This window comes from Coregonus clupeaformis, chromosome 3, assembly GCF_020615455.1.
Source record: "Coregonus clupeaformis isolate EN_2021a chromosome 3, ASM2061545v1, whole genome shotgun sequence".
In the NCBI taxonomy this organism is placed as follows: Eukaryota; Metazoa; Chordata; class Actinopteri; order Salmoniformes; family Salmonidae; genus Coregonus; species Coregonus clupeaformis.
The window spans coordinates 13,726,146-13,748,884 of NC_059194.1; the positions used below are offsets into that span (position 1 = coordinate 13,726,146).

The 22,739-nt window shown below is 43.9% G+C and overlaps 3 protein-coding genes across 4 annotated transcripts; 2 read left to right on the forward strand and 1 right to left on the reverse strand.

The window, feature by feature from the left end:
- Window positions 1-446: 446 nt before the first annotated feature.
- LOC121540764 (mitochondrial import inner membrane translocase subunit Tim8 A) lies at window positions 447-1,830 on the forward strand. Its single transcript, XM_041849846.1, has 2 exons — window positions 447-670; window positions 1,081-1,830. Exons 1-2 carry the CDS (start codon window positions 554-556, stop codon window positions 1,240-1,242), a joined length of 279 nt encoding a protein of 92 aa, XP_041705780.1. The 5' UTR covers window positions 447-553; the 3' UTR covers window positions 1,243-1,830.
- A 57-nt stretch (window positions 1,831-1,887) lies between these two features.
- zgc:101583 (uncharacterized protein LOC494104 homolog) lies at window positions 1,888-9,743 on the reverse strand. 2 transcript variants are annotated; one of them, XM_041849825.2, is made up of 6 exons: window positions 9,436-9,743; window positions 4,961-5,099; window positions 4,755-4,811; window positions 4,265-4,355; window positions 3,821-3,981; window positions 1,888-3,443 (listed from the first exon to the last, which is right to left on the reverse strand). In XM_041849825.2, exons 2-6 carry the CDS (start codon window positions 5,097-5,099, stop codon window positions 2,779-2,781), a joined length of 1,113 nt encoding a protein of 370 aa, XP_041705759.1. In that variant the 5' UTR covers window positions 9,436-9,743; the 3' UTR covers window positions 1,888-2,778. The 2 variants fall into 2 exon arrangements, with proteins under 2 accessions (XP_041705759.1, XP_041705767.1); XM_041849833.1 differs by having other exon boundaries at window positions 9,424-9,743.
- Window positions 9,744-10,775: 1,032 nt separating this feature from the next.
- Window positions 10,776-22,691, forward strand: mars2 (methionyl-tRNA synthetase 2, mitochondrial). Its single transcript, XM_041849860.2, has 3 exons — window positions 10,776-11,455; window positions 20,690-21,024; window positions 21,428-22,691. Exons 1-3 carry the CDS (start codon window positions 11,152-11,154, stop codon window positions 22,619-22,621), a joined length of 1,833 nt encoding a protein of 610 aa, XP_041705794.1. The 5' UTR covers window positions 10,776-11,151; the 3' UTR covers window positions 22,622-22,691.
- Window positions 22,692-22,739: the final 48 nt, after the last annotated feature.

Consider the following 22,739-nt stretch of genomic DNA (forward strand, 5'->3'; position numbering starts at 1 on the left):
CGTATCTGTTGGTTATTGAGAACATGAAAAGAATATGAAAAGTTTTTCCTTATTTATTTCGTATGTTTTCCTTTAATACTATCATTGGTGAACTGCATTCAATAATATATATATATATAGGCCTATCTGTTTCTGTAAGATTTCATATTTATTTTCTATGTCTAGCCACTGAAATGCATAGTAAAAAGAAATACCCTTTATCAACTGAAAATGTAGATGTTCCTTCATGAAATTATTGAGAAAGAAAAGTAGCCAACCTTGCAGCGTCTGAGCCTCAGTATCTCAGAGAAACATATTTGCACATAATGACAACATGGATAACGTTGATAAAGCTAAATAACAACAATTTTGGGTGACTTCATTTATGTAGCATGTCCCCATATCCAATGGAATTTACTGTTCTTAGCGGCGCACTTTCTGATTGGTCCAGCACTCTTCCGTTTCCTGTGATGCGCCTAGCCTATTCACACACGTGAAGGTCAGGAACTGTAGTCAATTGTTTACAATTATCTAATAATTGTACATTTCTCTCTAATTTATAAGCGATTTGTGCATGAACATGGAAAACCAAGGAGCAACAGCAGACCCTCAGCTTCAGCAATTCATCGAAATCGAGTCCCAAAAACAAAGGTTTCAGCAGTTAGTCCATCAGATGACTGAAGTGTGTTGGGTAAGAAACGCTTCTGCAATGACAACTAGCTAGCTACTTGAACATCTGGCGATCAAGTGAATGAATGCATAAAAATTGACACAGTTAGCCAATGATACAATGGGCATGTAGACTTAATTATTGTACTAGCTAGATTGTTTAGTAGCTAAAGTTAGCTAGCTGGTAATGCCAGTTGTTTTGTGGCCCAGCGTAGGTGGCTAAGTGCAAACGTTTGCTGCATTTAGCTCGCTAGCTACTGTAACTACGCTCCTGTATTAATCTCCTACATAATCAACCACCTGTAGGGTACTCGCCTAAAATAGTGTTTAATGTGAACAAATTACTCATGCACGATGCAATGTCCTCCACGCCATGCAATGACATGTGATCCAGCCAATGATCGAGCACCTGTCTGCTCTGGTTCCTTACAGGAGAAATGCATGGATAAACCTGGGCCCAAGCTGGACTCCCGGACAGAGATCTGCTTTGTGAACTGTGTAGAGCGTTTCATTGACACGAGCCAATTCATCCTGAACAGACTCGAACAAACACAGAGGAGTAAGGGCTCCTTCTCAGAATCCATGTCTGAATAGTCTAGCAACAACCTCCACTGGATAGACTGACAAGAGAAGACACTGAACAGCCAATCAAGATGTTTTACAGCAATGACAGCTTTCTATATGGTGCAATGAGAACACTGTCCAATAACCAGGGTGGGGAAGAAACAAGTCGTTTTGATAAGTGCCTCGGTTTTGCACCTTGTATCATGTCACATAGCCAAGTCTTGGCCAATTTCTCTCACCTAGTGGGACACGAGATTAAGTGCAGTAATGTCAATTCTGGTTGGTCGCTAGCTAATGTCTTCATATTGATGTTTCTTAAACTGTGTAGTAAATTGAATTAGAGCCTGTTGCATGTCAATCATAACAAACTGAGATGGGAGATCTTCATTAGTATGCTTTAATAACAATCTTACCCAGCTGTTGAGGTTGTGTCCTGGGGCAGAGGAAAAGGGCCTAAAATCTGGGACATTCAATTTGCCACCGCCTCGGAAAGCCACTGGAACTCACTGCATTGAGTAACAAGTCAGAGTACGAACAATGTCTTGTTGGGAAAAGGGCACGATCTATGGCTGAAATAAGTGTTCAATTGTATATATGCAATAAACAAATGTTATATTGCCTGCTTTGTCATCATTGGGCTTTAGAATAGTGTGGTCCCAAGTATTAGGGTCTTGCTGCATAGAAGGTAATTGTTTATTCACATACTAAAAGAATAAGCAGTATGTTATAAATCAATGATTAAGAAACACTAAGTTAGTTTGGCACATGCAGTAGTAGGAATGCATTTCAAAAGGGGCTATGTCAAGGAAAGTGCCTCAGTTAATACTGATGATATTCATAAACATGATCAATGAAAAATACAATTGAGGTATTACATTACAGTAACTTGTCACTCAGATTGTTCAACATTCACAATCAGTAACTTTGAAAGATGATTGAACCCAAGTACACAAAAGGTAAAAGCTGCAGTGCCTTGACTCGCAATAGATTTTCTGGCATTTTAATGCAAATGAACACATAGAAATAAGACAAATAGGCCTATCAATAAGTTACAGTTCAGACAGTGAAAAACAGAAGGGACTAGTCGCTTCATATCAAAACTTGACCTTAAAACTAAAATCAGTACATTCAATTTCATCACACTGTCCATGATTAGATATTTTAAGTGTGTACGTACACCAGTTTTTTTTATACAGTAGAAACCATTCAGAGAAAGGGGAAACCTGTAGGACTAATACTTTCAACCAGTTGAATGGTTTAGGTGTACCATGAGTAAAACCATGTTGGACTTCGCTAATCGCTAGACACAATGTACATCTGTTGGTATAGAAATGCAGTGTGCTCACTGGATTGCAGTGCATGACAGTTAAAGGCAAGCTGTCCTTCCAGTGGTTATTGCATTGTAAGAATCTCCAACTCAATACATATTTAGTAAACATATTTTCCACTCGTCTACGCAGGTGTGTAAATATCAAATAAACAGAGAAATGTAAAACTTGGCAATGGGATATTGAAATCTAAACATTTGGCCTTTGTGCTAAGTAGGGTTTGAATTGATCCCAAGTGCTAAGTGGTGACAAAGCTATTGTTCCTCCTCATTGAGCCCTCCGGCGAGTAGCTTCCCTTTGAGCTCCCCTCTCTGGCCAGCTTCGCCTCCCCTGGCCCCTCCGCCTGGCTCTCCTGGCTGGGCAGGGCCACGTAGGGCTGCTGGCCCCAGAGGGACCCCTGAGGCCCCTTCCTCAGGTACAGTGGCAGCGAGTCCCAGCTGAATGTAAGATCTTTAAACGCATGGAGGAGGAAGATACCCAGGATGATTGTGAGGAACCCACTGACGGTCCCCACAACTCCGTCCGTGCTCATGCTCAGCCACTCCTTGAAGAGGATGGCCGAACACGCCATTACGGAGGTGGTGAAGAACACGTAATAGATGGGCGTGACGATGGACGTGTTGAAAATGTCCAAGGCTTTATTGAGATAGCTGATCTGGATGCTGACGCAGATCACCAGGCAGATGAGTAGACACCAGAACAGGGGTTCCTTTAGGACGGCGGTGCCGGCGAACAGCTCCTTGATGCCGATGCCCAGGCCCTTGACGCAGGACACCGACAGGGAGCCAATCACGGAGCAGATCAGGATGTAAACCAGCACGTTCTTCTGGCCATAGCGCGGGGCGACCAGGAAGATGAGGATCAGGCTGCTCGCCACAACAGACACGGCGAACGCGATGAATCCTGGGAGAGATCACAGTTGGAACGTTTGAATCAGTACATTCTGAGAGCATGACGCAATAGTTGAGAGTCTTGCATTTTTACGTATTAACAAGCCAATTATTTTTTGGATCAGTGGCTCTGAACAGCAGCTGAGGGATTCAGCATAGGTCAGTATGTGAGACATTGGTATGATTGTAGTAATATGTTTCTCAAATTCTAATCTTAGTTTATAGCATGCTGGTCAAAAAACATCAGTGCATACAAGGGGATTGGCCTAAAGAAGGCACTGCATATATTTTTTAACCTTAAATCACATAATGAGTACTTATTTGGGATGCAAGATGATATTATAGAAAAGTGTTTGTGTATATGTGGACCCATGATGTCAGTTACAGTACCTGGGTCTTGGAGCTTCTCAGCCATGGCAGTAAGGGAGGCAACCTCCTCCTCCTGAGGGGCGTGGATGACCATGACAGTGGAACCCAGGATGCACAGCAAGCAGCCCATCTTCCCGTGAACATTCAACCGCTCATTCAGGAAGTATGAGGACAGCACAGCACTGCAGGAAGCAGGCAAAATAAGTTGATCTAGTCAAAATGAACAGATTTGTTGTAGTAGCGGTCTTCATTTTAATGTCATTACATTGTTAGAAGGCATGCAATAAGACTGACTGACTTTAGGCCCAAATATGTGTTAGGAAAACATCCTAGAACTAGCTCTTTGCAAATGGATTATTACATTTTGAAACAGAATGTCACCTCACCCCTATCTTAACAGTTCATGAGATGAGGAACTCCGTACCTATCAAAGCACAAGCCGAAGTTCAGTAATCAGACATTTACCTCACAAGAACGCTCATTGCTCCCAGTGGTGTCACCAATGTGGCAGGGGCAAAAGCGTAAGCGGCAAAGTTAGCTGCTTCCCCAGCTCCCACTGAAACACAGAAACCAGCATTAGTATGCAACAATGACATGGGACTATGCACATGATACTGTAAATGTAGGGGGAGGCGAGTTTTCATTACTATTCTCTCATTCAACCTACATGTGCAAATGTGATCTGAGGAATGTGTACTTCAAAAGATTTCCATAGGACAGTGTGGGTCGTTGCATCATCACAAAAGACTACCAGCAAAAATACCAAACCCACAACAGCCTCCTCCCTTTCTCTTTGAAAACAAAGACCACATTGTTAAACAGAGAAAGGTCAATGAGGACTGTTACTACAGGGTTTACCCTACTGTACCATATGCTAAAGTTCAGTAAGGGCAAATTGTTATTTTAATATAAAGAACAATTGTGATCAGGTGACAACAGATTTGTCTACACTTACTTGCTATGAGTCCTGCCCACCACAGCCATTCTTTGAGGTAAGCATATCCCCCCTGACCTAATAAATACAATGTATGATCATACAGATAGGGCATACTATACTAACAATACAAAAAAGTGATTATTAAAGTTTTATTCAGTAAGCATACTTTCAACGGCCCAACGTAGCTAAAGTTAAGATGTAGTTATGTATGGTGATGGTAATACCTGCTCGCATAAACCCCTTACTGGCCAATCGCAAAAGACCTTTCTTCTTCAGGATGAAGCTTCCTCCAATGAAGATGCTCGAGCTCATGGCAAGAGAGAGGCCAATGTAGAAGTCGGTGCGGTTTGGTCCGATATCCATCTGAAAATCACCACCAGATTTTTGGACTAGTAATAATAATAAAAGAGTGGCAGATTTTGAAAGGTTCTGGATGGCGGTTCTCTAACCATGTCTACTACTGTTAATGTCTATTAACCTAAACACTTAACTAACCCTAAAGACAAACCATGTATTCGTTGTTTGCCGACGACAACAGTGGTAGGCCTGATCACCGACAATGAGACAGCCTATAGGGAGGTCAGAGACCTGGCCGTGTGGTGCCAGGATAACAACCTCTCCCTCAACGTGATCAAGACACAGGAGATGATTGTGGACTACAGGAAAAAGAAGAGGACCGAGCACGCCCCCATTCTCATCGACGGGGCTGTAGTGGAGCAGGTTGAGAGCGTCAAGTTCCATGGTGTCCACGTCACCAACAAACTATCATGGTCCAAACACACCAAGACAGTCGTGAAGAGGGCACGACAAAGCCTATTCCCACTCAGGAGACTGAAAAGATTTGGTATGGGTCCTCAGATCCTCAAAAAGTTCTACAGCTGCACCATCGAGAGCATCCTGACTGGTTGCATCACCACCTGGTATGGCAACTGCTCGGCCTCCGACCGCAAGGCACTACAGAGGGTAGTGCGTACGGCCTAGTACATCACTGGGGCCAAGCTTCCTGCCATCCAGGACCACTACACCAGGCGGTGTCAGAGGAAGGCCCTAAAAATTGTCAAAGACTCCAGCCACCCTAGTCATAGACTGTTCTCTCTGCTACCGCACGGCAAACGGTACCGGAGCGCCAAGTGTAGGTCCAAAAGGCTTCTTAACAGGTAGCTTAGTGGGTAAGAGCGTTGTGCCAGTAACCGAAAGGTCGCTGGTTCTAATCCCCGAGCCGACTAGGTGAAAAATCTGTCTATGGTCCCTTAAGCAAGGCACTTAACCCTAATTGCTCCTGTAAGTCGCTCTGGATAAGAGCGTCTGCTAAATGACTAAAATGTAAATGTATAAGACTCCTGAACAGCTAATTAAATGGCTACCCGGACTATTTGCATTGTTTCCACCCCCTCCTTTATGCTGCTGCTACTCTGTTTATTATCTATGCCAGGGGTGTCAAACTCATTTTAGGTCAGGGGCCACATGGAGGAAAATCTATTCCCAAGTGGGCCGGACCGGAAAAATCATGGTATATATAACTTAAAAACAACAACTTCAGATTGTTTTCTTTGTTTTAATACGATCAACATACAACATAAAGCTGGAGCCTGAGGACAGTGTGTCCAAAATAGTACAAGCACAACATCACTATTAATCATAAAACACCTCAAGTTATTTGAAAGTTCTGAGGACAAAGAACACACAAACACACAATGCCTCAGTGATTCACAGAAGTATATCACAGAACTATATCAGGGTGTCATTTCTCAGGCAAAAAATGTAGATAAAAATAATGAAATCCTGTTCCCCAAACAAGTGCAAGAACCACAAAGTCAAGAATAGATTAAATATACAAATAAAATCAATTAAAAACAATAGCACATCAACATAAAAACATATAAACATAAATCTGAAAGCGTTGCTCAAACTCCCGTAACAGTCCCGTTATTTTATCTTTGAACCGCTTCATGTCTGCCACATGTTGGGTCGCGCACACATTTTTCAGACAGGGGAAGTGAGCTGCATCACCACCGGCAAGTTGCGTCTCCCACAATGACAGCTTCAACTTGAAAGAACGTATGCTGTCATAATACTGCGTGACAACTTTGTTGCGCCCTTGCAGCTGTTTGTTCAAGTTATTCAGGTGCTCTGTAACATCCACCATAAATGCAAGGTCCTGCATCCATTCTGCGGAATGAAATTCTAACACTGGTTTGCCCTTTTCTTCCATGAACTGTTCAATTTCTTCTCGTAAATCAAAGAAACGCCTCAGCACAGCACCTCGGTTTAACCATCTTACCTCAGTGTGGTATGGCAGGCCATAGATGTGGTCTCTCTCTCTGAGAAGGCTGTCAAACTGACGGTGATTCAGGCTTCTGGATCGGATGAAATTAACAGTTTGGATGACCACCTTCATGACGTTATCCATCTTTAATGACTTGCAACACAAAGCCTCCTGGAGCAAAATACAGTGAAAAGTCAAAAAATCACATCCTCCATTTGCAGATTGCACTTTCTCTCTGAACTTTGTCACAATGCCTGCTTTTTTCCCGATCATTGAGGGCGCACCATCTGTAGCCAGGCTGACAGCGCGGGACCAGTCCACTCCGACCCTGTCCAGCGCGCCGACGAGTGCGGTAAAAATATCAGCTGCTGTCGTTGTATCTGTCATCGGCACCAACTCCACGAACTCCTCGGTGACGGTCAATGTGTCATCAACTCCAGCGGATGAAAATGGCCAGTTGTGCAACATCTGTAATGTCCGTGCTTTCATCAATTGCAACCGAAAACGCAATAAATGACTTTACTTTTTGCTTCAACTGGCTGTCCAAATCCACTGAAAGATCGGAAATCCTGTCTGCAACTGTGTTTCTTGTCAGGCTGATATTTGCAAAAGCCTGCCGCTTTTCAGGGCACACAATCTCCGCTGCCTTCATCATGCATGTATTTACAAATTCACCCTCACTAAATGGTTTTGAAGCCACTGCGATTTCATTAGCAATGAGGTAGCTAGCTTTCACTGCAGCGTCACTGATGTCTCGGCTGTGAGTAAACACAGACTGCTGTTTCTTCAGACCCGCCAACAGTTCATTCACCTTCTCTCATCTCCGCTGTCCTTGAAAGTTGTCATATTTGTCGGCATGAAGACTCACATAGTGGCGACGAAGGTTATATTCTTTCAGCACTGCAACATGCTCTGAACACACCAAACATACAGCTTTCCCATTCAATTCCGTGAATAAATAGGATGACCATTTTTCTTGGAACACTGCACTCTGCGTCCACTTTTCTCTTTTTTGACAGAGACATATTGGGGCAATGAGGGTGCCAAAGCACATAATGTTAAAAAGTAGAAGCCGTAATAAATATCGCGGGCAAAACAAAGTAGCTCATTGGCTGCACGTGCTTGACCTACTTGCTCTGCCCCGGTATAAACAGTTTGCTTGCTTAACACAATTGCTATTGCGCCATCCAGTGGACGCAATTGGAACAGCAGTTTATTTTATAGAAAAATTGCAGCGCATTTTTATACTTTACAAAATTATTATTATTATTATTTTTTCTTTCAAAATCATCTCGCGGGCCGGATTAAACCCGTTTGCGGGCCTGATCCGGCCCGCACGTTTGACACCCCTGATCTATGCATAGTCACTTTACCTCTACCTACATGTACATATTACCTCAATTACCTCGACTAACCAGTGCCCCCGCACATTGACTCTGTGCCGGTACCCCCTGTATATAGCCTCACTACTGTTATTTTACTGCTGCTCTTTAATTACTTGTTATTTTTTAATTATCAATTTTTTTACTTAACACTTATTTTTCTTAAAACTGCATTTTTGGTTAAGGGCTTGTAAGTAAGCATTTCACTGTAAGGTCTACACCGGTTGTATTCGGCGCATGTGACAAATACAATTTGATTTGTTCAATGCAGCAGCCCTGACACTAGGGTTTGCAAGACATGTGAGGAATGGGGCTGGAGAAATGCAACCATTCTCAAATTTGTAGATGCAGCTATGGATGCTGACAGTCCATTTGATCAACATAGGCATATTTAGAAGCTATACAGTGTTTGGGTTTGTAAACAAAAACGTAACTTTGTACTAATAATGTCTGAAGTTAAACAACCTTGAGTTATGATGATAAACAGTAATATGCTCATGAGGATCTATAAGTTATTAAAGAAGCAATGCCTATGGAGATTGATTGAAGTTCCAGTAAGTAATCACCACTTAGCTTTTACAGTTCAATTCGGGGTGTTGACTTCAGCCTTAATCTTTGTTTCAGCTGCTAGTCTTATTTTTGCCAGCTAGCTAGCTAACTTTTTAATCACGTGACGATGTCTACTAACGTTACACATTTGATAAGATTGATGCGGTGAGATAGCATTGGCAGACATATCTCCTGCCTAAATGATCTGAATAACGTAATTGTTTTAGCTGTAATTACTCATTATGAACGGAGGTCATAAGATGTAGCTGGTAGTAATAACTTGACAGGCAAAGCACAGTAACGGGGCCATTAGCCTAGCTAGCCAGCTACCTAACGTTAGCCAGCTAACTTTTGAAGTAAGCAAGCCAGCAGGAGAGAAAAGTTTCTACAACACAGAATTATATAACTGACTTGCCATTCTATTTTCTTGTTTGCACACAACATTCACGTGAACACAAAACGCTAATGTAGCACACATCCTAAAACGTACTTTTGAGCTCACCTTTGCTTTCAACCCATCCAATCTGAAGAGAAGCAGCTGACTGCTGGAGTCCGCCCAGAATAGATACTTCCTCGTGCAGTGTCAGTGAGCGTGTCAAATATAATTATATAGCTATATTTTTTTCATACAATATCTGGCCAACGTTAACGAACTCGCCACAATAATTTTTCATTTACATCAACTGACTTTATAAAAACGCAAATTAACAAGCAAATGGGAGTTTATGTGGGAAATATCAGCGACAGAAATGTCCGAGTCCTACCCCATTTGAAGTTCACATTTAAAATGGTTAAAGTAAGGGTAACATCGTTTCCCAAACTCGGTCCTCAGGACCCCAAGAGGTACACATTTTGGTTTTTGCCCTAATAATACACAGCTGATTCAAATGATCAAAGCTTGATGATTAGTTCATTATTTTAATCAGCTGTGTTGCGCTAGGGCAAAAAACAAAATGTGCACCGAGTTTGGGAAACCCTTGGTTAGGAAGGGTTAAGGTTAGGGCAAATATTGTTTATAACTAACCCAAGATAGACTACAGCCTGTCGTTTCCAATGGGAGCAAATTAATCATAGTGGGCAGAACAAGCAAGGAGGTGGGCAGAGCCAAGCACGAGCATTTGCGCGTTCTAGTATGTATTTGCATATTTCCGTCAGGGAATGTGAAGTGCGCGTCTGCAATAACTCAATTCTCCCTTGCACTCCTTCTAAACAACGCAATTTTTGGAAACTTTGGCAAAGGGTCAAGTCTACAAAACTTAGTCCACTTTTTTCGTAACATATTCTAGTTTTGGAAACAGAAAACTGTATTGAGATCAAATGTTTCATCGATGAGAAAATTATTTACATTTTAGTCATTTAGCAGACGTTCTTATCCAGAGCGACTTACAGTTAGTGAGTGCATACATTATTTTTTTCATACTGGCCCCGTGGGAATCGAACCCACAACCCTGGCGTTGCAAACGCCATGCTCTACCAACTGAGCTACATCCCTGGGCCCAGAAAATTATCAGAATGTCGGCCAAAATCCATCTCGCTCCATCTTCACCCACTGCCGGCCACTGGGCTTCCTCTCATCACCATATTTGGTAGTGCGTGGAAACGCCAAGGCTTCACATTAACACATCTGTGGTTAGGGTTTCGTCCGAAGAATCCCGAATAGCACTCGTTTTGGGTGGAGATTTCTCTTACCAATGGAATGGTTAAAAATGAGCTAACCCGGGGCACCGGGCCATGCAAAACGAATTCGCCCAATGTCACGTGTGTCTTCTCCTGCTGATCGGATTGGTTGCTCCCTGTAGAAAGGGGCGGTGTAATGATTTAGTTGAGCACTGTGATTGGATTAATTCGAAATTACGTTGAAGCAACCGGAAGAAGACCTAACCTTGACAGGGAAACATACGTGCATTTCTTGAAGATCTATAAAGTGGAGTCCTCTACGGAATTATATTTTAAAAACAAAGAATTACCAGGATTACTCAAAATACTAAAATAACTTATTGACATATTTCTGGTGTCGTTACTTTTCTCTACGACTCATGGGCTTTTAGAAATGAACGACACAGGGTGAGGATATCACTGTTTGCCATTTACTATGGACCACAATATCACTGCGGAGTTGGTAACGTTAGTCATATGATCCTTCATAACCTCATAGTTATGTCACTCATAACCTCACAGTCATAGTTTGTGGACAGTGTCAACATTTGCCTGTTGTCCCATGATGAAGACGTACCTCTCCATAATCAGAAACTGTAAGGTTGCACAGAGATGGTCATTCAGCCATGCTACAAGATGTGCACTTTCTCCATCACCATCATTCTCCTCAAAATGGAATTGCAAAATGCTCATGGTGAGACGCATGGGCACGGATATCCCCACGGAAGATCGGACCTATTACATCACCACCCCTATCTTCTATGTGAATGCTGCCCCTCATATTGGACACCTGTACTCGGCTGTTACAGCTGACTACCTGCACAGATACAAGCTTCTACAGGGGTTCAACTCCAGGTTTGCCACAGGTGAGTGAAAAACACATGAGAATCAATGTGGATTGATTGACATTGTGATAATATTGTAGTTACCCTAGTTTATAAGCCATTTATGACCTCCCCCATGTGAAATATTCCTATTGAAGCAGTGGACTTCCTGACGGGCCGACCGCAGGTGGTGAGGGTAGGCAACAGCACCTCCGCCACAATGATCCTCAACACGGCGGCCCGCCAGGTGCTTAGCCACCTCCTGTACTCCCTGTTTATCCATGACTGCTACACACGACTCCAACTCAATCATAAAGTTTACTGACGACACGACAGTGGTAGGCCTGATTACCAACAACAACGAGACCGCCTACAGGGAGAAGGTGAGGGCCCTGGCGGAGTGGTGCCAGGAAAATAACCTCTTCCTCAACGTAAAAACAACAACAAAGGAGCTGATCGTGGACTTCTTGAGACAAAGGAGGGAGTACGCCCCCATCCACATCGACGGGGCCGCAGTGGAGAGGGTCAAAAGCTTTAGGTTTCTTGGCGTGCACATCACTTAAGACCTGAAATGTTCCCAACACCGAAACCGTGGTGAAGGCGCAACAGCGCCTCAACCTCAGGTGGCTGAAGAAATTCAACATGGCCCCTAAGACCCTCATGAATTACTACAGATGCACCATTGAGCGCATTCTGTTGGGCTGCATCACCGCCTGGTACGGCAACCGCAACGCCCTCAACCGCAGGGCTCTCCAGAGGGTGGTGTGGTCAGCCCAACGCATCTCCGGGGGCACACTGCCTGCCCTCCAGGACATTTACAGCACTCGGTGTCAACGGAAGGCCAAGAAGATCATCAAGGACCTCAGCCACCGAGCCACGGCCTGTTCACCCCGCTACCATCTAGAAGGCGGAGACAGTACAGGTGCATCAAAGCCGGGACCAAAAGACTGAAAAACAGTTTCTATCTCCAGATCTCTATCAGACAGTTGAACAGCCATCATGCCATCTCCTGTAGAAGGAGACAAAGATAGACTCACTCACACAAAACACACAAACAAGCTCACACACACACACACCTTTATACTGTATATATACATACACACACAGACTCCTGTACTCACATATACACTCACACACACGCATATGCCCATACTCAGAAACCCATGCACATTGGTGGTGTGCGGGTCAGCTGTTTGTTCACCCGCACCAGCCCGCAATTGCTAACAACCCATCCACAACCGCCGACTATATGTGATAAAGTGAAAATCTGAGGCCCGTACCCGACCCTAACCGTGTAGGCTATAGTCAGAGACGACAGAAAGATTTTTTGACAGGGGGTGCAGGATGTTTTTGTTTAGATCATTTAGATACGTTTCTGCTCATAATTTCATTTTTTTTGGTAGGCTATTTGTTAGTCATCTTGTCTATAATTAGATACATGGAATTCTGTTCGGTCATGTTGCCCTCATGGACCTCGCTAATATTTTCTAATTTAAAAAAATTATATCTACAGTTGAAGTCGGAAGTTTACATACACTTAGGTTGGCGTCATTAAAACTCGTTTTTCAACCACTCCGAAACATTAGCAAACTATAGTTTTGGCAAGTCGGTTAGGACAGATACTTTGTGCATGACACAAGTAATTTTTCCAACAATTGTTTACAGACAGATTATTTCACTTATAATTCACTGTATCACAATTCCAGTGGGTCAGAAGTTTACATACACTAAGTTGACTGTGCCTTTAAACAGCTTGGAAAATTCCTGAAAATGATGTCATGGCTTTAGAAGCTTCTGATAGGCTAATTGACATCATTTGAGTCAATTGGAGGTGTACCTGTGGATGTATTTCAAGGCCTACCTTCAAACTTTTTGGAGAAATGTCCTCTGGTCTGATGAAACAAAAATAGAACTGTTTGGCCTAATGACCATTGTTATGTTTGGAGGAAAAAGCGGGGTCTTGCAAGCAGAAGAACACCATCCCAACCGTGAAGCACGGGGGTGGCAGCATCATGCTGTGGGGGTGCTTTGCTGCAGGAGGGACTGGTGCACTTCACAAAATAGATGGCATCATGAGGAAGGAAAATGATGTGGATATATTGAAGCAACATCTCAAGACATCAGTCAGGAAGTTAAAGCATGGTCGCAAATGGGTCTTCCAAATGGACAATGACCCCAAGCATACTTCCAAAGTTGTGGCAAAATGGCTTAAGGACAACAAAGTCAAGGTATAGGCGTGGCCATCACAAAGCCCTGACCTCAATCCTATAGAACATTTGTGGGCAGAACTGAAAAAGTGTGTGCGAGCAAGGAGGCCTACAAACCTGACTCAGCTACACCAGCTCTGTCAGGAGGAATGGGCCAAAATTCATCCAACTTATTGTGGGAAGCTTGTGGAAGGCTACCCAAAACATTTGACCCAAGTTAAACAAATGTAAAGGCAATGCTACCAAATACTAATTGAGTGTATGTGAACTTCTGACCCACTGGGAATGTGATGAAAGAAATAAAAGCTGAAATAAATAATTCTCTCTACTATTATTCTGAGTGTCTCCTGAGTGGCGCAGTGGTCTAAGGCGCCGCATCGCAGTGCTAACTGTGCCACTAGAGATCCTGGTTCGAATCCAGGCTCTGTCGCAGCCGGCCGCGACCGGGAGACTCATGGGCGGCGCACAATTGGCCCAGCGTCGTCCAGGGTAGGGGAGGGAATGGCCGGCAGGGATGTAGCTCAGTTGATAGAGCATGGCGTTTGCAACGCCAGGGTTGTGGGTTCGATTCCCACGGGGGGCCAGTATAAAAACAATATATATATATATGTATTCACTAACTGTAAGTCGCTCTGGATAAGAGCGTCTGCTAAATGACTAAAATGTAAATGTAAATTCTGACATTTCACATTCTTAAAATAAAGTGGTGATCCTAACTGACCTAAGACAGGGAATCTTTACTAGGATTAAATGTCAGGAATTGTGAAAAACTGAGTTTAAATGTATTTGGCTAAGGTGTATGTAAACTGCTGACTTCAACTGTATGTATCTCTATATATACTGGTTGCTAAAATCCTACATTATTAGCTCAATTTCAGTTTATGTGAGAAAACAAGCACTTAATAGTGTAGGGAATCATTGTACCATCTTAATCGCTGTGAAATATTATTTCAATAACAAAAAATATAGTTTTTACAGCTGTTTGAAGCAGGTGGACCGAAACCAACTTTAGTTTTGGTCCACCAGCTTCAAACAGCTGTAAAAATGATATTTTTCAGCGATTTTGAGCGAACAGTGTAGAATTTTAGCAACCAGGAAATGACAAAGCGACACAGAACAGATTTCCCAGTTTGACAACAGATGCCGCTCCTAAGGGAGAAATCATAACACTGGCGGGAGTACTGTGAAAAATTGTGAAACACTATCATTCCACTATTAGCGGCAGATATATTATAGACATTTTCAGAAATTACAATGCAAAAATTCAAAACAAAAATTCTGTGTAGCACTTTTAATATAGAATCGTATGTAGTATTCTAATTCATGTGAATGTGATAATACGATAATCTGTGTACTCCATTGATGTCTGTTTGTGCGGCGCTTGATTAGTAATGCCTAGGAATACAAACTCTATGTAATTTGAGTGTTTAATTGAGTACCACAGTATGTCATATTACCCATAAAACCTAGCGGTCAAACAGGCAAATGGTTCCAATTGTTATTCCAACATTAATTTTTCCCATAGGGGATTTTAGAAACACTTAAAATAAGGGTTGTGTTTCGTGTAGGCATACCCTGGCGAAACGTTTTGATAACAATGTAAATCTCTCTCGGACAAGGTGACTTTTAGCAATATATTTGATTTCCAGGTGTTTGATGCCATTCCATTTGCTCCGTTCCGGCCATTATTATGAGCCGTCCTCCCCTCAGAAACCTCCACTGGTATTATGTCACCTCCACTGTGGGCTCTATAGTCACATGTACAGGGTTGCAGGTGTGTTTGCAGGGTACAGTGAAAATCTTAGGCTCCGAGCAGGACTAAGTGAAATATAATAATAAATGCTAATAAATAAAAAATACAATAGAAATAGCACTATATACATCATAACTGTAGCAGTGATGAATAAATACATGTCCATTGGGGTGGAGGCAGAGTAAAGACTGTTGAGTAATGACAACAGTAGGAGCAGCATGACCATTGAGGGGGTGTATGGACCAAGTTAAATAAAAACATTAAAATGATGATCAAAAAAATGCTATAATATGTGAATGTCCCTAATGGAATGTCCCTAGGGGGAGCAGCAGGTAAGGTAAGAAAATAGATCTATGTAAAGAGATGATTTTATGCAATTCATCATTACAACTGACTGAACAGTCGCTGATGCTCCGTGTCAGCGTGAATCATTTCTCATATTTCCCTCCTTTCAGGGGTATAACATTACAATTGTATAGCTAATAGGCTGTGTGTTTGTAGATGGACTGAGGTTAATTAAGCTACAGCAGCAAAGGTGATAATGGCTGGGGTCATTTCTGCTTATTTTTGCTGTTTTTGAAAATTACGACCTCACGAAAACTCAAACCCTAATACGGCCCTGGTTGCCCTAGAAGACTGAATAAACTCTTGCTCACCAGAATAATGTCATAAATAATAGAATGAATGCTCCAATCTAGTTGACATCAGTAACGTTTTCTGTCATCTCTGTTCTAAGACGTTTAGGTACCGTGGAGAAAATGCAATAACTCTACAAGAAAACTTGAGGATTTTCTGTGCAAAATTTCCAAATGACATCAGTTTGACCGGTTGTAAGGAAATAGAAAGCTGTGAAAACGACCCACCATGTTTATGATAAGATTTCAGTTCGGCTTGGATGCATATTTTATGTGGTTGAAATACTATCAGCTTTTATGATGCTGATAAAGATGGCACCTCTACAGACGGTCCCTAACTGTGCATTCTCTCAAAATGCTGAAATAAATTATATTTTTCCTCTCCTGTTCCCCAGTTAAAATATACCTTTGCTGTATTATTTTTACAGCAAGAAATGTTTAATTCTGCAGGAGTTAATATTAAGACTATGAGAGAGGTTATAGACCTAGTCAGGTCAGTGTCCAGATTTCAGTTTCCATTTAACCCATCTGAACAGTAGGCTACAGTTCCCTTGAATTGCCATAGCCTATTTGAAGTCCCCGTCTTGTGACTGTCAAATGTGTATGTATAGCGCCTCATAATAACATAGGCACTGCTTTCATCCTTTTCTGGCCCTCCGTTCTCTTTATTGTCAACTCTCCATTTTGCAGCTTTTCTCTTATTGAATAAAACTCAGACATTATCCTTTTTGAGTCAGTGGATCAAGGTTGACTTTTCTGCCCGTTCCCAAAAAGCTTTTGGTGATTGGCATGTAAGCTATTTGCCGTGCATAAAGTTAGCATTTTGGACACCAAAAGTACAGTGCATTCGGAAAGTATTCAGACCCCTTGACTTTTTCACATTTTGTTACGTTACAGCCTTATTCTAAAAATGATTAAATAAAAATGTTTCCTCATCAATCTACAAACAATACCCCATAATGACAAAGCGAAAAGAGGTTCTTAGACATTTTTGCAAATGCATTACGAATAGAAAAAATACCTTATTTACATAAGTATTCAGACCCTTTGCTATGAGACTCGAAATTGAGCTCAGGTGCATCCTGTTTCCATTGATCATCCTTGATGTTTCTACTACTTGATTGGAGTCCACCTGCGGTAAATTCAAATGATTGGGCATGATTTGGAAAGGCACACACCTGTCTATATAAGGTCCCACAGTTGACAGTGCATGTCAGAGCAAAAACCAAGCCATGAGGTCGAAGGAATTGTCCGTAGAGCTCTGAGATAGGATTGTGTCGAGGCACAGATCTGGGGAAGGGTACCAAAACATGTCTGCAGCATTGAAGAGCCCCAAGAACACAGTGGCCTCCATCATTCTTAAATGGAAGAAGTTTGGAATCGCCAAGACTTTTCCTAGAGCTGGCAGCCTGGCCAAGCTGCGCAATCGGGGGAGAAGGGCCTTGGTCAGGGAGGTGACCAAGAACCCGATGGTCACTCTGACAGAGCTCCAGAGTTCCTCTGTGGAGATGGGAGAACCTTCTAGAAGGACAACTATCTCTGCAGCACTCCACCAATCAGGCCTTTATGGTAGAGTGGCCAGACGGAAGCCAATCTTCAGTAAAAGGCACATGACAGCCCGCTTGGAGTTTGCCAAAAGGCACCTAAAGGACTCTCAGACCATGAGAAACAAGATTCTCTGGTCTGATGAAACCAAGATTGAACTCTTTGGCCTGAATGCCAAGCGTCACATCTGGAGGAAACCTGGCACCATCCCTACGGTCAAGCATGGTGGTGGCAGCGTCATGCTGTGGGGATGTTTTTCAGCAGCAGGGACTGGGAGACTAGTCAGGATCAAAGGAAAGATGAACGGAGCAAAGTACAGCGAGATCCTTGATGAAAACCTGCTCCAGAGCGCTCAGAACCTCAGACTGGGCCGAAGGTTCACCTTCCAACAGGCCAACGACCCTAAGCACACAGCCAAGACAACGCAGGAGTGGCTTCGGGACAAGTCTCTGAATATCCTTGAGTGGCCCAGCCGGAGCCCGGACTTGAACCCGATCGAACATCTCTGGAGAGACCTGAAAATAGCTGTGCAACGACGCTCCCCATCCAACCTGACAGAGCTTGAGAGGATCTGCAGAGAAGAATGGGAGAAACTCCCCAAATACAGGTGTGCTAAGCTTGTAAGGTCATACCCAAGAAGACTCGAGGCTGTAATCGCTGCCAAAGGTGCTTCAACAAAGTACTAAGTAAATGTAATATTTATGTTTTTTTATTTTTAAAACATTTGCAAAAAATTCTAAAAACCAGTTTTTGCTTTGTCATTATGGGGTATTGTGTGTAGATTGATAATATTTAAAACAAAATTAATCCATTTTAGAATAAGGCTGTAACGTAACAAAATGTGGAAAAAAAGTCAAGGGGTCTGAATACTTTCCGACGGCACTGTACATTATTTTCCAATGGAACGCTGCGTTTGCCTTGGTGCGCGTTCTCTGTGGTGTATACGTTGGATTTACCGAGCGTATGCGTTAGACGGCATGACAGAAATGGTAGCAGAAGGTTGTTATTCTTCACATAGCTCATTCTAATATCTCTACTACTGTACATTTAGTTACTGTTTATTTATACACTGGATTCTCGACATAGCTCCCTGTAATATTTACTGCTGTACATATCATTTTACATTTACATCATTTAGCAGACGCTCTTATCCAGAACGACTTACAAATTGGTGCATTCAACTTAGGATAGCCAGTGGGACAACCACTTTTTTTTTTATTGTGGGGGGGTAGAAGGATTACTTTATACTATTCCAGGTATTCCTTAAAGAGGTAGGGTTTCAAGTGTCTCCGGAAGGTGGTCAGTGACTCCGCTGTCCTGGTGTCGTGGGGGAGCTTGTTCCACCATTGGGGTGCCAGAGCAGCAAATAGCTTTGACTGGGCTGAGCGGGAACTGTGCTTCCGTAGAGGTAGGGGAGCTAGCAGGCCAGAGGTGGATGAACGCAGTGCCCTCGTTTGGGTGTAGGGTCTGATCAGAGCCTGAAGGTAAGGTGCCGCTGTTCCCCTCACAGCTCCGTAGGCAAGCACCATGGTCTTGTAGTAGATTCGAGCCTCAACTGGAAGCCAGTGGAGTGTGCAGAGGAGCTGGGTGACATGAGAGAACTTGGGAAGGTCGAACACCAGACGGGCTGCAGCGTTCTGGATAAGTTGTAGGGGTTTAATGGCACAGGCAGGGAGCCCAGCCAACAGCGAGCTGTAGTAATCCAGACGGGAGATGACAAGTGCCTGGATTAGGACCTGTGCCGCTTTCTGTGTAAGGTAGGGTCGTACTCTGCGAATGTTGTAGAGCATGAACCTGCAGGATCAGGTCACCGCTTTGATGTTAGCGGAGAACGACAGGGTGTTGTCCAGCGTCACGCCAAGGTTCTTTGCACTCTGGGAGGAGGACACAATGGAGTTGTCAACCGTGATGGCGAGATCATGGAGCGGGCAGTCCTTCCCCGGGAGGAAGAGCAGCTCCGTCTTGCCGAGATTCAGCTTGAGGTGGTGATCCGACATCCACACTGATATGTCTGCCAGACATGCAGAGATGCGATTCGCCACCTGGTTATCAGAAGGGGGAAAGGAGAAAATTAATTGTGTGTCGTCTGCGTAGCAATGATAGGAGAGACCATGTGAGGATATGACAGAGCCAAGTGACTTGGTGTATAGAGAAAATAAGAGAGGGCCTAGAACTGAGCCCTGGGGGACACCAGTGGTGAGAGCACGTGGTGCGGAGACAGATTCTCGCCACGCCACCTGGTAGGAGCGACCTGTCAGGTAGGACGCAATCCAAGAGTGAGCAGCGCCGGAGATGCCCAACTCGGAGAGGGTGGAGAGGAGGATCTGATGGTTCACAGTATCAAAGGCAGCGGATAGGTCTAGAAGGATAAGAGCAGAGGAGAGAGAGTTAGCTTTAGCAGTGCGGAGAGCCTCCGTGACACAGAGAAGAGCAGTCTCAGTTGAATGACCAGTCTTGAAACCTGACTGGTTTGGATCAAGAAGGTCATTCTGAGAGAGATAGCAGGAGAGTTGGCTAGAGACGGCACGCTCAAGAGTTTTGGAGAGAAAAGAAAGAAGGGATACTGGTCTGTAGTTGTTGACATCGGAGGGATCGAGTGTAGGTTTTTGAGGAGGGGGTGCAACTCTCGCTCTCTTGAAGACGGAAGGGACATGGCCAGCGGTCAAGGATGAGTTGATGAGCGAGGTGAGGTAAGGGAGAAGGTCTCCGGAAATGGTCTGGAGAAGAGAGGAGGGGATAGGGTCAAGCGGGCAGGTTGTTGGGCGGCCGGCCGTCACAAGTCGCAAGATTTCATCTGGAGAGAGAGGGGAGAAAGAAGTCAATCTTGTTGGTGTATATTTGCATAGATTGCATTTGGATTGCTGATACAATGTTAGTTGGGTTGTTAACTGGATTCATTCTGACATTCGTGATTTCTTGTTTCTAGTTTTTTATTATTATTTGTGTACTTGTTTGACATTTTGCACCACTGTTAAGAGCTAGTAACACAAGCATTTCGCTGCACCCGCTATAACATCTGCTAAACTGTGATTTGATTTACCTTAGGGCCAGGTGACCCGAGTACGAGACTCACCCCCTCCATTCACAATATCTTTATTTTTATTTTTTATATCTAAATAACATCTTTGCATTTCAGGTACAGATGAGCACGGCCTCAAAATCCAACAGGCTGCTGATGCTGCCGGACAGGATCCTCTAAGTTTCTGCACTAAAGTATCTGAGGGATTCAAACACCTCTTCGAGAGCTTTCACATCTCATACACAGACTACATTCGTACCACTGAGGAGAGACACCGCTGTGCAGTGGAGCACTTCTGGACCGTGCTTCAGAGTAAAGGCTTCATCTATAAGGGGAGTTATGAAGGCTGGTACTCCACGCAAGACGAGAGCTTCCTCACGCCATCACAGGTGGGCGATGCCAAGGATTCATCAGGGAAGGAGATCAAGATCTCTCTGGAGAGCGGCCACAAGGTAGGCTGAAGGATGACTTTTAACAGTTGCTAGCATCATAACAAGGTTTACTACTACATCTCATCATTGATTCATGTCATTTTCCCATACTGAATGTTGTTCCTTGGTGTGGCCATGTAGCCTAACGCTTCTCTTTCTGGCATAAGAAATGTAATAACTATTAGGATGGTGAGTTAAAATGTAGAAGGTGTATCTGTGCTCAAAAGGTGATGTTTCTGAAGTAACACCTACACAAAATCTGAAAGAGAACAGAAATAAATTATATCCATCCGTCATGTATCAGATAAATTCAGGTCCAGTCACTCAAGTAGGTTTTAATTATTTAAAAAAACTTTATTTACTACTCTAGTGCTCTTTATACATAGTTTTTCTCATAAAATATAATCTGGTTTGTCTTTTGCAGGTGGAGTGGATGAAGGAGGAGAACTACATGTTCCGTCTGTCTGAGTTCCGGTCCCGGCTGCAGGAGTGGCTGGAGGGGAACCCCAGAGCGGTGCAGCCAGAACGGTTCCACCACGCCGTTCTCCAGTGGCTCCAGGAGGACCTCCCAGACCTCTCCGTCTCCCGCCAGAGAAGCCGCCTCCAGTGGGGCATTCCGGTTCCCGGTGACCTCGACCAGACAATCTACGTGTGGTTAGACGCCCTGGTCAACTACCTCACAGTGGCCGGTTACCCGGACACACACTCTCAATGGTGGAGTGCTGCCCATCATGTCGTGGGAAAGGACATTCTGAAATTCCACGCCATCTATTGGCCGGCATTCCTACTGGCTGCTGACTTGCCCCTCCCACAGACCATACATGTGCACTCTCATTGGACAGTGGGGGGGAAGAAAATGTCTAAAAGCTTGGGGAATGTGGTGGACCCGCTGGAGAGGTCTCAAAGGTTCACCACAGACGGTATGAGATACTTCCTCCTGCGCCAGGGGGTCCCAGACACAGACTGTAACTATGACGATGATAAAGTGGTCAAACTGCTCAATGCTGAGCTGACAGACTCGCTGGGTGGCCTTATTAACCGCTGCACTGCCCCCTCTCTCAACCCAGCTCAGGTCTACCCCCACTTCTGCACTGACTCCTTCCCCAGTCAACGGACCAAAGCACATGAGGGGAGGGCTGTGGATGAAGATTATCACATGCTGGACGCTGTACATGCACTACCAGCCGTGGTGGAGCAGCACTACGAGAGTGTGCACGTGTACAAAGCTCTGGAGGCCATTAACGGGTGTGTGAGGCAGACCAACGGCTTTGTCCAGCGGCACACGCCATGGAAGTTGGACAGGGGGGATGGGAGAGACCAACTGTGGCTGGACACCATCCTCCACGTGTCCCTAGAGTGTCTGAGGATGTATGGGACACTCCTCCAGCCCATAGTGCCAGAGATAGCAGACAAACTTCTGTCCAGGCTGGGGGTGAAGCCAGAGGAGAGGAGCTGGGCTGCTCTGGACTTCCTGGTTAAATATCAGGGAAAGGACTGCCCCTTTGAGGGCAGAGCACTGGGTCCTGACACTGGAGTCCTGTTTAATCGTCTGGAGAGGCCAAATGCAGAGAAGGGAAAGCCCAAGAAAGCTAAGAAAGCCACTAAAGTGAAATCGTAAACATGGAAATTCAATTTTTTTGTCTGTCCATGTAAAATTAGTTGAAATAAATGAGAGATTGAATATGTCACTAGTGTAATGCATTATTTTTCCTGCCTGTTTGAGCTTTCCTGACTGC

Excerpts from the sequence above, each read along its gene's own strand:
- LOC121540764 (XM_041849846.1), top strand. The coding sequence starts at position 554 with ATGAACATGGAAAACCAAGGAGCAACAGCAGACCCTCAGCTTCAGCAA. Across the intron at positions 671-1,080 it reads AGATGACTGAAGTGTGTTGG|GAGAAATGCATGGATAAACC; the intron begins GTAAGAAACGCT and ends GGTTCCTTACAG.
- zgc:101583 (XM_041849825.2), bottom strand. The coding sequence starts at position 5,099 with ATGGATATCGGACCAAACCGCACCGACTTCTACATTGGCCTCTCTCTT. Across the intron at positions 4,812-4,960 it reads TAAGGGGTTTATGCGAGCAG|GTCAGGGGGGATATGCTTAC; the intron begins GTATTACCATCA and ends TGTATTTATTAG. Across the intron at positions 3,444-3,820 it reads TGAGAAGCTCCAAGACCCAG|GATTCATCGCGTTCGCCGTG; the intron begins GTACTGTAACTG and ends GATCTCTCCCAG.
- mars2 (XM_041849860.2), top strand. The coding sequence starts at position 11,152 with ATGATGAAGACGTACCTCTCCATAATCAGAAACTGTAAGGTTGCACAG. Across the intron at positions 11,456-20,689 it reads CAACTCCAGGTTTGCCACAG|GTACAGATGAGCACGGCCTC; the intron begins GTGAGTGAAAAA and ends TTTGCATTTCAG. Across the intron at positions 21,025-21,427 it reads CTCTGGAGAGCGGCCACAAG|GTGGAGTGGATGAAGGAGGA; the intron begins GTAGGCTGAAGG and ends TGTCTTTTGCAG.